At 42.0% G+C, this 14424-nt stretch overlaps 1 protein-coding gene across 4 annotated transcripts in view; it reads left to right on the forward strand.

Annotated features, from left to right (window-relative positions):
• Window positions 1–1564: 1564 nt before the first annotated feature.
• Window positions 1565–14424, forward strand: part of rgs9a (regulator of G protein signaling 9a) — a 39167-nt gene continuing 26307 nt past the window's right edge. For 2 of the 4 annotated variants that reach the window (XM_031819973.1, XM_031819976.1), the window contains exons 1-7: window positions 1565–1784; window positions 2690–2786; window positions 4224–4274; window positions 4510–4616; window positions 5534–5585; window positions 12324–12382; window positions 13215–13291. In XM_031819973.1, coding sequence (XP_031675833.1) covers window positions 1719–1784; window positions 2690–2786; window positions 4224–4274; window positions 4510–4616; window positions 5534–5585; window positions 12324–12382; window positions 13215–13291 — 509 coding nt within the window. In that variant the 5' untranslated portion in view covers window positions 1565–1718. The remainder of the gene's footprint in view (window positions 1785–2689; window positions 2787–4223; window positions 4275–4509; window positions 4617–5533; window positions 5586–12323; window positions 12383–13214; window positions 13292–14424) is intronic. The other 2 variants (XM_031819974.1, XM_031819977.1) reach the window with 2 other exon arrangements.

Here is a 14424-nt window from a genome sequence, read left to right on the forward strand (position 1 = left end):
TCGCGGGCGGGTGGGGCGGGGCGCGATTACGATAACGTGTGTGTGTGTGAGCGCGCACAGGGCTAGCACAATGAGGGGGTTCGTTTAACTGGCCTGGTTACCACGGTGTGTGGAGTTTAAACCGGGTGAAAAGTGATTGCATTCGTTTTGGAACCGGGCTGCCTCCCGGGCCTGAGCCAGGTAACCCGCTCTGGCGGACGACGGCGAAGTCGGCTGAAAATAAAAGTGACGTTTTCAAGCACGTGGATAGATGAGGAGGGTTCTGTATTTTTACATGCGAAAGTGATTGCTTTTGATAAAAACGATTTATCTGCCTTCCCAATGAAAACTAGTATGACAAATCTTATATTTATTGTATGGAAAAGAGATGTATGTTTTTGGACGATGCCTTGTTGACAACATGACCGAGCGGTGCAGATTGCTGTTTGATTTGAGAAAGGTGCTCCTCCCTCGCAGTTTTCGCCCGATGATGTGACAGGACATTGCCCGGTTCAACCCGGGCCAGTGTAATATAATTTTCTCAATGTGAATTAACTGTTGGGCGGATGACAAAAGGTCTAGATTGCCCATATCCTCAGATTTTGTTACAGTTTGAAGCCCACTCATTGCAATTTCTAGAGTAACTGAAATTCATTGTTTTAGACCAGCCTACAAGTTATTTATGGCTAGGGGGTATTTCAATATAGGAATTTGTTCAAAAGGTCATTGCGAATAATAATTGATAACACAATTGAAAAATCATACCTTTAATACAGTGACAAACCATAGCGTACACACATTGTGCCTCACTTAGAAAGACGAGTCGCCATCTTGGAGAAACAGCAACCAAATAAACAGTCGGTGGTTGCATTTGATTAACGTTGTATTAAAAAGCATGGATTTCAACAAACAAAGACAGGCACGCAACAACAAGATTCACTCCGAACACTCTCGTCTACACTCCACCTTGCGGATGTGGTATTGTGGAGGTGGTGAGAGGCTTCAGGAGATGAGATATACACTGGTTACAACATGACAACACATCAGAAGGGTGCACTGCAATGCAGGTCGTCATAATTGAATATCATGCATTTATCAGCAGTACCACCTGGGTGCGGTAGAGGGCAGTGTATACCCGGGGAGTCATGTCGGTCCGACACCTTCACCTGTGGTATCGTTTTTGGCACCATCTGTGGTTATTAAGGTAGACTAGCCCTAGTTTACCTGTGAAATTCATAGGCTTAAATGAGATCAAATTAAAGTATATATATATATACAAATTAAATTATTATTATTATTATTATTTTATCATCCAGTGAATTGATCGCAAAAAAAGTTGATTGTTTTTATCCTTCCTCTTTCACCACATTCTGGGGCGACAAATATTTTACATGGATTTTTTTCTTCTTCTATATTTCAATAAACGATAATCCAACTACTGTTACATTTCAATTCAAGGTTTTACTGCCATAATGCCACCAAATTGATAGTTGCTTGATGGTGTGACGTATGTTGGTGTCACTTTCACACGTAACAGGTTGTTAAACCATTGTTTAGCCGAGCTGTCATTGGTTGATAAATCCGTCCTCGCGCTTTCTGGCCCCTCTCACGCAATCTCTGACGCGCGGTCAATGGAATAGGCTACTGATATACCATTATACCTGTGTGATTACTTTTTTTCATGAACATTTCGTACCTGGATTTTCTTCTTTAGGTCCGCGTATCGACTGACCGCAAACATGACAATTAGGACGCTGAGAGATTATGGTCAGCACTACCGACCACGGATGGCATGCCTAAAAAATGTAGGTTAACTACCAGTACGTTTACGTCATTTATCAGTACTTTTAAATGTTTTGATAAAAAGGTAATAGACTTTAGATAAACTAAAAGTTCACATCATGTCGATTGATTTTAGGTGTGCTGGTGATAGTCTACTTGTTGATAGATTATTATAGTTTACAGTAAATTCACGAGGAGCCCCAAGATTGTTGTTTCAATTGACCCTTTCATGTCTTAAAAAAACCCAGAATCAATTGGTTTGTAAAAGTTAATTGTAAAATGTTATTTATTTATAAGAGGTTCTAATTTGGTGGATTTGGCCGCTCATAATCCTGTTCCCATCCAATTACACATGGAAATGGAACAGCTGGGAAGTCATCACGACTTTCAATGTGGTAATCTGCATAGCGTCATCAAAAGATGCTACTACACTCACGTTATTGTTTCATACCCTGTAGGCTTCTGTATATTTATTTTGTTTACAGCGAAGAGATTGTAAACCTCTTAGAGATCCAATCTAACCTCTAAACAAGGCTTTCTTATACTTGTGGGTGAGGACTCAAAGTGGGCCCTGGGTAATGTGGAGAGGTGGGTAGTGAGTTACATCTATAATCACCCACTATTTCTTCTTGATTCGGGTCGTTGTTGGACCATTTGTGTCACAGGAGGACGGTCAATTTCTTATTTGGGTCTCGAGCTAAAAAAGTTTAAGAACCCCTGCTCTAAACCAATTAGCTGCTTGGACAGCAGGGGGAAATGGCTCTGAGCCAATCAGGTCCTCCACATCTCAGAGGTCAGAGGTATCATACAGAACACATCACTATGACCTTTGACCTGATAGGACTGTTTTCTTCCATTTTCATTGAAACAAACCAAAGTGTATTTTGAGTCTGGGTGTCTCTCCCCCCCCCCCCCCAACCTGCTCCAGGTGGAGGTGTTTGTGGTTGAGATGCAGGATCCTAAGAGTGGGGTGAAGGGTGCCGACCAGAAACTCAATGTAACCATTATCCCACATGTCATCAACGGTGAGTCACAGCACCAGATGGTTGCCCCACTGAGAGACATATCTCCTCAAACAATATCCCCTCCCATCTCTATTATACTCTGACAATGTTTTGCCCTAGATCCTTTTCCTGGTGCAGTGAAATATGGCCACTGTAGCCATGTAGCAGGGCTGAAACAACCCAAACATTCAACTGAAGCCGCCAATAGAAAGCTAGGTAGCGGTGCTGCCCAGTAGGGGAAACAGTAGGGAAACACCTCTCATCAATGCTACATTGTTGTTATTAAAAACAAACAGAATTCTGGGAAGTTGTGGGTAGTTATTGGACAAGCTAAGATTCTAGAGCTGCGGCAGACTGTTTTGTAGACCGCCTGCTAGGCTTGCTACTGTAGGTTATATAAGACAGCGGTCAATTGGATCAGATCTGTGTGGGGGCTTTGTGCTCCCAAGCTGCCCTCTAATCCCGGGCTAAGACCAGGGCCAGAGGGGAAAGGTCAGACTTACATCCCACATGGCACAGTGCACTGTGTAGACTTATAGGCGTGGTCTAATCTAGAGCACTATAGAGGGAATAATGTAGCAACACGGTCCTTTCTTCCCTTCATCTCCACCCTTCCTGTTCGTCCCAAATAGAACCCTATTCCCTACATAGTGCACTGTGTAGACTTATGGGCGTGGTCTAATCTAGAGCACTATAGAGGGAATAATGTAGCAACATGGTCCTTTCTTCCCTTCATCTCCAGCCCTCCTGTTCATCCCAAATAGAACCCTATTCCCTACATAGTGCACTGTGTAGACTTATGGGCGTGGTCTAATCTAGAGCACTATAGAGGGAATAATGTAGCAACATGGTCCTTTCTTCCCTTCATCTCCAGCCCTCCTGTCCATTCAAATAGAACCCTATTCCCTACATAGTGCACTACGTAGCCTTATGGGCCCTGGTCCAAACTATATAGGAAATAGGGTGCCATTTGGGCGAACAGGAGGGCTGGAGATGAAGGGAAGGAAGGACCATGTGACAGACAGGAAATTGTCATCACAGTCATGGTACTTCCTGCTTCAGTGCTGGTTATTGTCATTTGTAGTTTTTCATGACAAACAGACAGATATATATACTGATCAATCTAATCACAAGTTAAGCTATACGGCATAAACTCACACATTGTTATCAAGTGATGGATTCTGCACTGTGTCTGAGCCAGGTAGTACCTTCAACAGGTAGTCTGTGTGTAGACCAGGCCTGTGAGAGCCAGGTAGTACCTTCAACAGGTAGTCTGTGTGTAGACCAGGCCTGTGAGAGCCAGGTAGTACCTTCAACAGGTAGTCTGTGTGTAGACCAGGCCTGTGAGAGCCAGGTAGTACCTTCAACAGGTAGTCTGTGTGTAGACCAGGCCTGTGAGAGCCAGCCCACTGATGTCATGCTGTGAATATCAATATTCACTTGTCATCCATCACACAGGGCAGGACGTTCTAGCATGGATTGTCACCAAAATGAAGGTTACCACAGAAGGTAAGCAACTGGATTCTATGAATGGATTCTGCTGGGTACTTATATCAATTAATCCAACACAATAAAGGTATATTTTTTAATGTAATTATTACATGTTACCATGTTATTATGCAAGCAAGTCACTACTAGTTAAAGGCTGTAAACTAAAGTACAACCAAGAGCTTTGAAAATATATGAACTCTCACCCCCTTCTCTCCTCCTCCTCCTCCTCCTCTCTTCCCCCTCCCTCCACCAGAGGCCCAGGCGTTTGGGACCATGCTGGTGGCCTACGGGTACATCTACCCCCTCCAGAACCACAGGAAGTTGGTCCTGGTACCCGACAGCACCCTCTACCGCTTCCAGGTACCTGCCTGTAACTACCTGTGTCTATCTACCTGTACCTGCCTGTAACTACCTGTGTCTATCTCCCTGTATCTCCCTGTAACTACCTGTGTCTATCTACCTGTAACTACCTGTGTCTATCTCCCTGTATCTCCCTGTAACTACCTGTGTCTATCTCCCTGTATCTCCCTGTAACTATCTGTGTCTATCTACCTGTATCTCCCTGTAACTACCTGTGTCTATCTACCTGTAACTACCTGTATCTCCTTGTAACTACCCATGTCGATCTACCTGTAACTACCTGTGTCTATCTACCTGTAACTACCTGTGTCTATCTACCTGTAACTACCTGTGTCTATCTACCTGTAACTACCTGTGTCTATCTACCGGTATCTCCCTGTAACTACCTGTGTCTATCTCCCTGTATCTCCCTGTATCTCCCTGTAACTACCTGTGTCTATCTACCTGTAACTACCTGTGTCTATCTACCTGTAACTACCTGTGTCTATCTACCTGTAACTACCTGTGTCGATCTACCTGTGTCGATCTACCTGTAACTACCTGTAACTACCTGTGTCTATCTACCTGTAACTACCTGTGTCTATCTACCTGTAACTACCTGTAACTACCTGTGTCTATCTACCTGTAACTACCTGTGTCGATCTACCTGTAACTACCTGTGTCGATCTACCTGTAACTACCTGTAACTACCTGTAACTACCTGTGTCTATCTACCTGTAACTACCTGTGTCTATCTACCTGTAACTACCTGTAACTACCTGTGTCTATCTACCTGTAACTACCTATGTCTATCTACCTGTAACTACCTGTGTCTATCTACCTGTAACTACCTGTGTCGATCTACCTGTATCTACCTGTGTCAGAGGCAGAGCAAATGACTAATCTTCATGTCACTGTCTGTCTCAACCTTTCCGCAGACCCCTTATTTCTGGCCCGTGCAGAAGTGGCCCGCTGAGGACATTGACTATGGTGGGTTTATCTTCTGTAGTGGCCCCTCTGAGGACATAGACTATGGTGGGTTTATCTTCTGTAGTGGCCCCTCTGAGGACATAGACTATGGTGGGTTTATCTTCTGTAGTGGCCCCTCTAAGGACATAGACTATGGTGGGTTTATCTTCTATAGTGGCCCCTCTGAGGACATAGACTATGGTGGGTTTATCTTCTGTAGTGGCCCCTCTGAGGACATAGACTATGGTGGGTTTATCTTCTGTAGTGGCCCGTCTGAGGACATAGACTATGGTGGGTTTATCTTCTGTAGTGGCCCGTCTGAGGACATAGACTATGGTGGGTTTATCTTCTGTAGTGGCCCCTCTGAGGACATAGACTATGGTGGGTTTATCTTCTGTAGTGGCCCCTCTGAGGACATAGACTATGGTGGGTTTATCTTCTATAGTGGCCCCTCTGAGGACATAGACTATGGTGGGTTTATCTTCTGTAGTGGCCCCTCTGAGGACATAGACTATGGTGGGTTTATCTTCTGTGAAAGGAGAGTGAATGTCAGATACTGTCAGATACTTATTTGTATGTATTTAAACACATAATACTTGGTTTATTTTACCTTTATTTAACCAGTTTAAGTCAGTTAAGAACAAATTCTTATTTTCAATGACAGCCTTGGGGTTAACTGCCTTGTTCAGGGGCAGAACGACAGATTTGTACCTTGTCAGCTCGGGGATTTGAACTTGCAACCTTCCGTTTACTAGTCCAACGCTCTAACCACTAGGCTACCCTGCCGCCCCTACACTCTAACCACTAGGCTACCCTAGTGTAGATCAGCTTCAATGCTGCAGATAGACTGTGGCTTCTATCTGTAACAGCTGTTGGAAGGAGTGGAGGACCAAGGTGCAGTACGTGTTCATCTTTTATTAAAAGAACTGAACACTGATTAACCAAAATAACAAAGACAATGAACAAAAACCAAAACAGTTCTGTCTGGTGCAGAAAGACACAAAACAACTACCCACAAAACCCATGTTGGGAAAAGTTACCTAAGTATGGATCTCAATCAGAGACTACGATAGACAGCTGCCTCTGATTGAGAACCACCCCCCGCCAAACAACAAAGAAATAGAAAACATAGAAAATGAACATAGAATGCCCACCCTAGTCACACCCTGGCCTAACCAAAATATTTTCAGCAAACATAACGTGTAAATATTTGTATAAACATAACAAGATTCAACAACTGAGACATAAACTGAACAAGTTCCACAGACATATGACTAACAGAAATTGAATATTGTGTCCCCTGAACAAAGGAGGGTCAAATTCAAAAGTAACAGTCAGTATCTGGTGTGGCCACCAGCTGCATTAAGTACTGCAGTGCATCTCCTCCCCATGGACTGCACCAGATTTGACAGCTCTTGCTTTGAGATGTTTACCCCACTCTTCCACCAAGGCACCTGCAAGTTCCCAGACATTTCTGAGGGGAATGTCCATAGCCCTCAACCTCCGATCCAAAAGGTCCCAGACGTGACTGTTTGAGGTTGTGGACAGGTGTCTTTTATACTGATAACAAGTTCAAACAGGTGCCATTAATACAGGTAATGAGTGGAGGACAGAGGAGACTCTTAAAGAAGAAGTTACAGGTCTGTTAGAGCCAGAAATCTTGCTTGTTTGTAGGTGACCAAATACTTATTTTCCACCATAATTTGCAAATAAATTCATTAAAAATCCTACAATGTGATTTTCTTTTCTCATTTTGTCTGTCATAGTTGAAGTGTACGTACCTATGATGAAAATTACAGGCCTCTCATCTTTTTAAGTGGGAGAACTTGCACAATTGGTGGCTGACTAAATACTTTTTTTGCCCCACTGTATAAGACATTCTATTGGTTACAAGAATTTTATATAAAAATGGAAAATGGAAAAACTCAACGTTTTAATCCAGCATTGTTTTGTGTATCACTGTGACATGGAGTCAGTAGATTGAAAATCTCTTCCCAATTATTTAGAGGTCTCCATGGCACAGTTGTCAATGTTTTGGTCCTTAAATGAAACTGGTCCACTTTCTTATTTTTTTATCACAATTTTCTTTAACCAATGTTGGTCTTTCATGCATGGCCGACAGACAACTTCCTGCCTTTCTCTCCCTTCCAATTGCCTCTTCCATTTTTGCGTTAATACTGCAATTAGTTGGATGTCATTTTGGGTCGAGCAGATATTTCCATGTATTTATGTTAGCTGTGTCCTATTTATGATATAATTTACAAAGATTATACTTTTTTTTTTATTCTAAATTTTTTTAATAAAAAAAAATTATCTATTACTATATTTGAGTTTAACTATTTGTTGTTTTATTTGTTCTTTTCTGGTGGATTAAACTGGAATTGCAACCAACTTTTATTATTTCATTTTCAAATAACCGAAAGTGAGAGGTTGTAGTCTGAATAAAGGGAAAAAGGCCATTCTTGAACATGGGGTGAGACATTCTTACTAATCTGCTAGAGAACCAGTTCAGATTTAAGTCTAACTTTTGTATGACTGAAGCCTTTAAGTGAGAGATCTAATGCTTTAATATTTATGATTTCATATTTATTATATAAATAGGCCCATTTAATTCGGACTTCCCCTTCCAAATACATTTTGTAAATTTTTTTGCTCATATAATTTAAATAACAGGTCACTAGGTGTAGGCAAGACCATAAGCAAATAGGTAAACTGGGATATGACTAAAGAGTTAATCAGGGTAAACTGGGATATGACTAAAGAGTTAATCAGGGTAAACTGGGATATGACTAAAGGAGTTAATCAGGGTAAAATGGGATATGACTAAAGAGTTAATCAGGGTAAACTGGGATCTGACTAAAGGAGTTAGTCAGGGTAAACTGGGATATGACTAAAGAGTTAATCAGGGTAAACTGGGATATGACTAAAGAGTTAATCAGGGTAAAATGGGATGTGACTAAAGAGTTAATCAGGGTAAACTGGGATATGACTAAAGGAGTTAATCAGGGTAAACTGGGATCTGACTAAAGAGTTAATCAGGGTAAACTGGGATATGACTTAAGGAGTTAATCAGGGTAAACTGGGATATGACTAAAGAGTTAATCAGGGTAAACTGGGATATGACTAAATCGATAATCAGGGTAAACTGGGATATGACTAAAGGAGTTAATCAGGGTAAACTGGGATATGACTAAAGAGTTAATCAGGGTAAACTGGGATATGACTAAAGGAGTTAATCAGGGTAAACTGGGATATGACTAAAGAGTTAATCAGGGTAAACTGGGATATGACTAAATCGTTAATCAGGGTAAACTGGGATATGACTAAAGAGTTAATCAGGGTAAAATGGGATCTGACTAAAGAGTTAATCAGGGTAAAATGGGATCTGACTAAAGAGTTAATCAGGGTCAACTGGGATCTGACTAAAGAGTTAATCAGGGTAAACTGGGATATGACTAAAGGAGTTAATCAGGGTAAACTGGGATCTGACTAAAGGAGTTAATCAGGGTAAACTGGGATATGACTAAAGAGTTAATCAGGGTAAACTGGGATATGACTAAAGGAGTTAATCAGGGTAAACTGGGATATGACTAAAGAGTTAATCAGGGTAAACTGGGATATGACTAAAGAGTTAATCAGGGTAAACTGGGATATGACTAAAGGAGTTAATCAGGGTAAACTGGGATATGACTAAAGAGTTAATCAGGGTAAACTGGGATCTGACTAAAGAGTTAATCAGGGTAAACTGGGATATGACTAAAGAGTTAATCAGGGTAAACTGGGATATGACTAAATCGTTAATCAGGGTAAACTGGGATATGACTAAATTGTTAATCAGGGTAAACTGGGATATGACTAAAGAGTTAATCAGGGTAAACTGGGATATGACTAAAGAGTTAATCAGGGTAAACTGGGATATGACTAAAGAGTTAATCAGGGTAAACTGGGATATGACTAAAGAGTTAATCAGGGTAAACTGGGATATGACTAAAGGAGTTAATCAGGGTAAACTGGGATCTGACTAAAGAGTTAATCAGGGTAAACTGGGATATGACTAAAGTAGTTAATCAGGGTAAACTGGGATATGACTAAAGAGTTAATCAGGGTAAACTGGGATATGACTAAAGAGTTAATCAGGGTAAACTGGGATATGACTAAAGAGTTAATCAGGGTAAACTGGGATCTGACTAAAGGAGTTAATCAGGGTAAACTGGGATCTGACTAAAGAGTTAATCAGGGTAAACTGGGATCTGACTAAAGAGTTAATCAGGGTAAAATGGGATCTGACTAAAGAGTTAATCAGGGTAAACTGGGATATGACTAAAGAGTTAATCAGGGTAAACTGGGATCTGACTAAAGGAGTTAATCAGGGTAAACTGGGATCTGACTAAAGAGTTAATCAGGGTAAACTGGGATCTGACTAAAGAGTTAATCAGGGTAAAATGGGATCTGACTAAAGAGTTAATCAGGGTAAACTGGGATATGACTAAAGAGTTAATCAGGGTAAACTGGGATCTGACTAAAGAGTTAATCAGGGTAAACTGGGATATGACTAAATCGTTAATCAGGGTAAACTGGGATATGACTAAAGAGTTAATCAGGGTAAACTGGGATATGACTAAAGGAGTTAATCAGGGTAAACGGGGATCTGACTAAAGGAGTTAATCAGGGTAAACTTGGATATGACTAAAGAGTTAATCAGGGTAAACTGGGATATGACTAAAGGAGTTAATCAGGGTAAACTGGGATATGACTAAAGAGTTAATCAGGGTAAACTGGGATATGACTAAAGGAGTTAATCAGGGTAAACTGGGATATGACTAAAGAGTTAATCAGGGTAAACTGGGATATGACTAAAGAGTTAATCAGGGTAAACTGGGATATGACTAAAGGAGTTAATCAGGGTAAACTGGGATCTGACTAAAGGAGTTAATCAGGGTAAACTGGGATATGACTAAAGAGTTAATCAGGGTAAACTGGGATATGACTAAAGGAGTTAATCAGGGTAAACTGGGATATGACTAAAGAGTTAATCAGGGTAAACTGGGATATTACTAAAGGAGTTAATCAGGGTAAACTGGGATCTGACTAAAGGAGTTAATCAGGGTAAACTGGGATATGACTAAAGAGTTAATCAGGGTAAACTGGGATATGACTAAAGGAGTTAATCAGGGTAAACTGGGATATGACTAAAGAGTTAATCAGGGTAAACTGGGATATGACTAAAGGAGTTAATCAGGGTAAACTGGGATATGACTAAAGAGTTAATCAGGGTGATTTTTTTCACAAATAGACAGGTATTTTCCTTTCCATGGTAGCAACATCTTATCTATTTTTGCTAACTTTCTATTAAAATGTATTATTGTAGTGAGATAACTTCTTTCTTTCGGGATATGAATACCGAGTATGTCAACTTCCCCGTCAGACCATTTTATTGGTAAACTACACGGTAATGTAAAAGTAATATATTTTTTTGTGATCCAATATGTAATATAGTACACTTATCACAATTTGTTTGTAATCCAGAGAGGTTAGGAAAAGTATCTAGATCCTCTATGAGGCTGTGGAGGGATCCAGATTGTGGATTGAAAAGAAAACATGAATCATCAGCGTTTCAATGACACCTGTTTTTAAAGTGTCAGCTACTTCTTAGTGTGACTGTTGTTCCAGCTAGTTCAGATAGTGACACAATAAACATTCCGAGTCACATGTTCAGATAGTGACACAATAAACATTCCGAGTCACATGTTCAGATAGTGACACAATAACATTCTGAGTCACATGTTTAGATAGTGACACAATAACATTCTGAGTCACATGTTCAGATAGTGACACAATAAACATTCCGAGTCACATGTTCAGATAGTGACACAATAAACATTCTGAGTCACATGTTCAGATAGTGACACAATAACATTCTGAGTCACATGTTTAGATAGTGACACAATAACATTCTGAGTCACATGTTCAGATAGTGACACAATAACATTCTGAGTCACATGTTAAGATAGTGACACAATAACATTCTGAGTCACATGTTTAGATAGTGACACAATAAACATTCCGAGTCACATGTTCAGATAGTGACACAATAAACATTCAGAGTCACATGTTCAGATAGTGACACAATAAACATTCTGAGTCACATGTTCAGATAGTGACACAATAAAATTCTGAGTCACATGTTTAGATAGTGACACAATAACATTCTGAGTCACATGTTCAGATAGTGACACAATAACATTCTGAGTCACATGTTCAGATAGTGACACATTAACATTCTGAGTCACATGTTAAGATAGTGACACAATAACATTCTGAGTCACATGTTCAGATAGTGACACAATAAACATTCTGAGTCACATGTTAAGATAGTGACACAATAACATTCTGAGTCACATGTTCAGATAGTGACACAATAACATTCTGAGTCACATGTTCAGATAGTGACACAATAAACATTCTGAGTCACATGTTCAGATAGTGACACAATAAACATTCTGAGTCACATGTTCAGATAGTGACACAATAAACATTCTGAGTCACATGTTCAGATAGTGACACAATAACATTCTGAGTCACATGTTCAGATAGTGACACAATAACATTCTGAGTCACATGTTCAGATAGTGACACAATAAACATTCTGAGTCACATGTTCTCACGTAGACAAGCTGATGATGTATTGGCCCAGTTTTCTGCACCAGGTAAAGATGTGGTAAATAACATGTTGTATACTTCCCCTCTGTCTCCCTAAAGCCATCTATCTGGCCAGGAGAAACATCCGGAAGAAGGGGATGCTGGAGCCCTATGAGCAGGTACTACGGGTGGGGGGGGTGCTGGAGCCCTATGAGCAGGTACTACGGGTGGGGGGGGGGATGCTGGAGCCCTATGAGCAGGTACTACGGGTGGGGGGGGATGCTGGTGCCCTATGAGCAGGTACTACGGGTGGGGGGTGCTGAAGCCCTATGAGCAGGTACTACGGATGGGGGGGGGATGCTGGAGCCCTATGAGCAGGTACTACGGGTGGGGGGGGGATGCTGGAGCACTATGAGCAGGTACTACGGGTGGGGGGGGGTGCTGGAGCCCTATGAGCAGGTACTACGGGTGGGGGGGGGATGCTGGTGCCCTATGAGCAGGTACTACGGGTGGGGGGGGGGGGGGGGGATGCTGGTGCCCTATGAGCAGGTACTACGGGTGGGGGGGGGGGTGCTGGTGCCCTATGAGCAGGTACTACGGGTGGGGGGGGGATGCTGGAGCCCTATGAGCAGGTACTACGGGTGGGGTGGGGGGGGGGGGGTGCTGGAGCCCTATGAGCAGGTACTATGGGTGGGGGGGTGCACATCTTAAATAAATCCCACTTACTACGACAGTGATATGCTGTTGTCTCAGCTAGCTATCTCTGGATAAGAGCGTCTGCTAAATGACTAACATGTTAATGTCAGGTACAGTAGCTGTCTCACCCATAGGGCTGTAGTGGTGGTTTAAGGGCTGGTGTTGGTTATATTCTGTTTTCTGGGGGTTCCTAAGCAAGATGGAGGAGATAGACATTTCTTTACACATGTATCTGTTGTTTTAGCGTCGGGGGATTTTGTCGTCTAACTATTTGACTTTTAGTTATTTTAGCCAAACATCTGTTGTTTTCAACAGCAACACTACGACAATCTCCACAAATGGATGAACCCCAAGTGGGATTTCATCGTGATGCAGGCTACAGAGCAGTACAAGTATGTAACCTTCTGTTGTCTGAAGACTGGATTAGACCGCTGTTTATGTGTTGGTAGGGACCCACACACTGTGCAGGCTTTTGATCCAGACCAGCATTAACATGTCTGATTGACCTAATCAAGAGCTGTGTGATGATTCAGACCAGCATTAACATGTCTGATTGACTTAATCAAGAGCTGTGTGATGATTCAGACCAGCATTAACATGTCTGATTGACTTAATCAATAGCTGTGTGATGATTCAGACCAGCATTAACATGTCTGATTGACTTAATCAAGAGCTGTGTGATGATTCAGACCAGCATTAACATGTCTGATTGACTTAATCAAGAGCTGTGTGATGATTCAGACCAGCATTAGCATGTCTGATTGACCTAATCAAGAGCTGTGTGATGATTCAGACCAGCATTAGCATGTCTGATTGACCTAATCAAGAGCTGTGTGATGATTCAGACCAGCATTAGCATGTCTGATTGACCTAATCAAGAGCTGTGTGATTATTTGAATCAGATGTGTTAGTGCTTGGACGAATAAAAGCCTGCACACCTTGTGGGTCCCCAAGACCAGGTGTAATTCAATAGTGACCTGTCTCTCTTTGTCTCCTGTATCTACCTCCTTTCCTCTGTCTGTTTCTCCTGTCTGTGTTCTGACTGTTTCTGTCTCCTGTCTCTCCTGTCTGTCTGTCTGTTTCTGTCTCTCCCATGTCTGTCCGTCTGTCTCTCCCATGTCTGTCCGTCTGTCTCTCCCATGTCTGTCTGTGTCTGTCTGTCTGTCTGTCTGTCTGTCTGTCTGTCTGTCTGTCTGTCTGTCTGTCTGTCTGTCTGTCTGTCTGTCTGTCTGTCTGTCTGTCTGTCTGCCTCTCTCTCCCATGTCTGCCTGTCTCCCATGTCTGTCTGTCTCTCCTGTCTGTCTGTTTCTGTCTCCTGTCTCTCCTGTCTTCCTGTCTCTCCCATGTCTGTCTGTCTCTCCTGTTTCTGTCTCCTGTCTGTCTGTCTGTTTCTGTCTCCTGTCTCTCCTGTCTGCCTGTCTCTCCCATGTCTGTCTCTCCCATGTCTGTCTGCCTGTCTCTCCCATGTCTGTCTGTCTCTCCCATGTCTGTCTGTCTGTCTGTCTCCCATGTCTGTCTCCCATGT

This window comes from Oncorhynchus kisutch, unplaced genomic scaffold (genome assembly GCF_002021735.2).
Source record: "Oncorhynchus kisutch isolate 150728-3 unplaced genomic scaffold, Okis_V2 scaffold2905, whole genome shotgun sequence".
Lineage (NCBI taxonomy): Eukaryota > Metazoa > Chordata > Actinopteri > Salmoniformes > Salmonidae > Oncorhynchus > Oncorhynchus kisutch.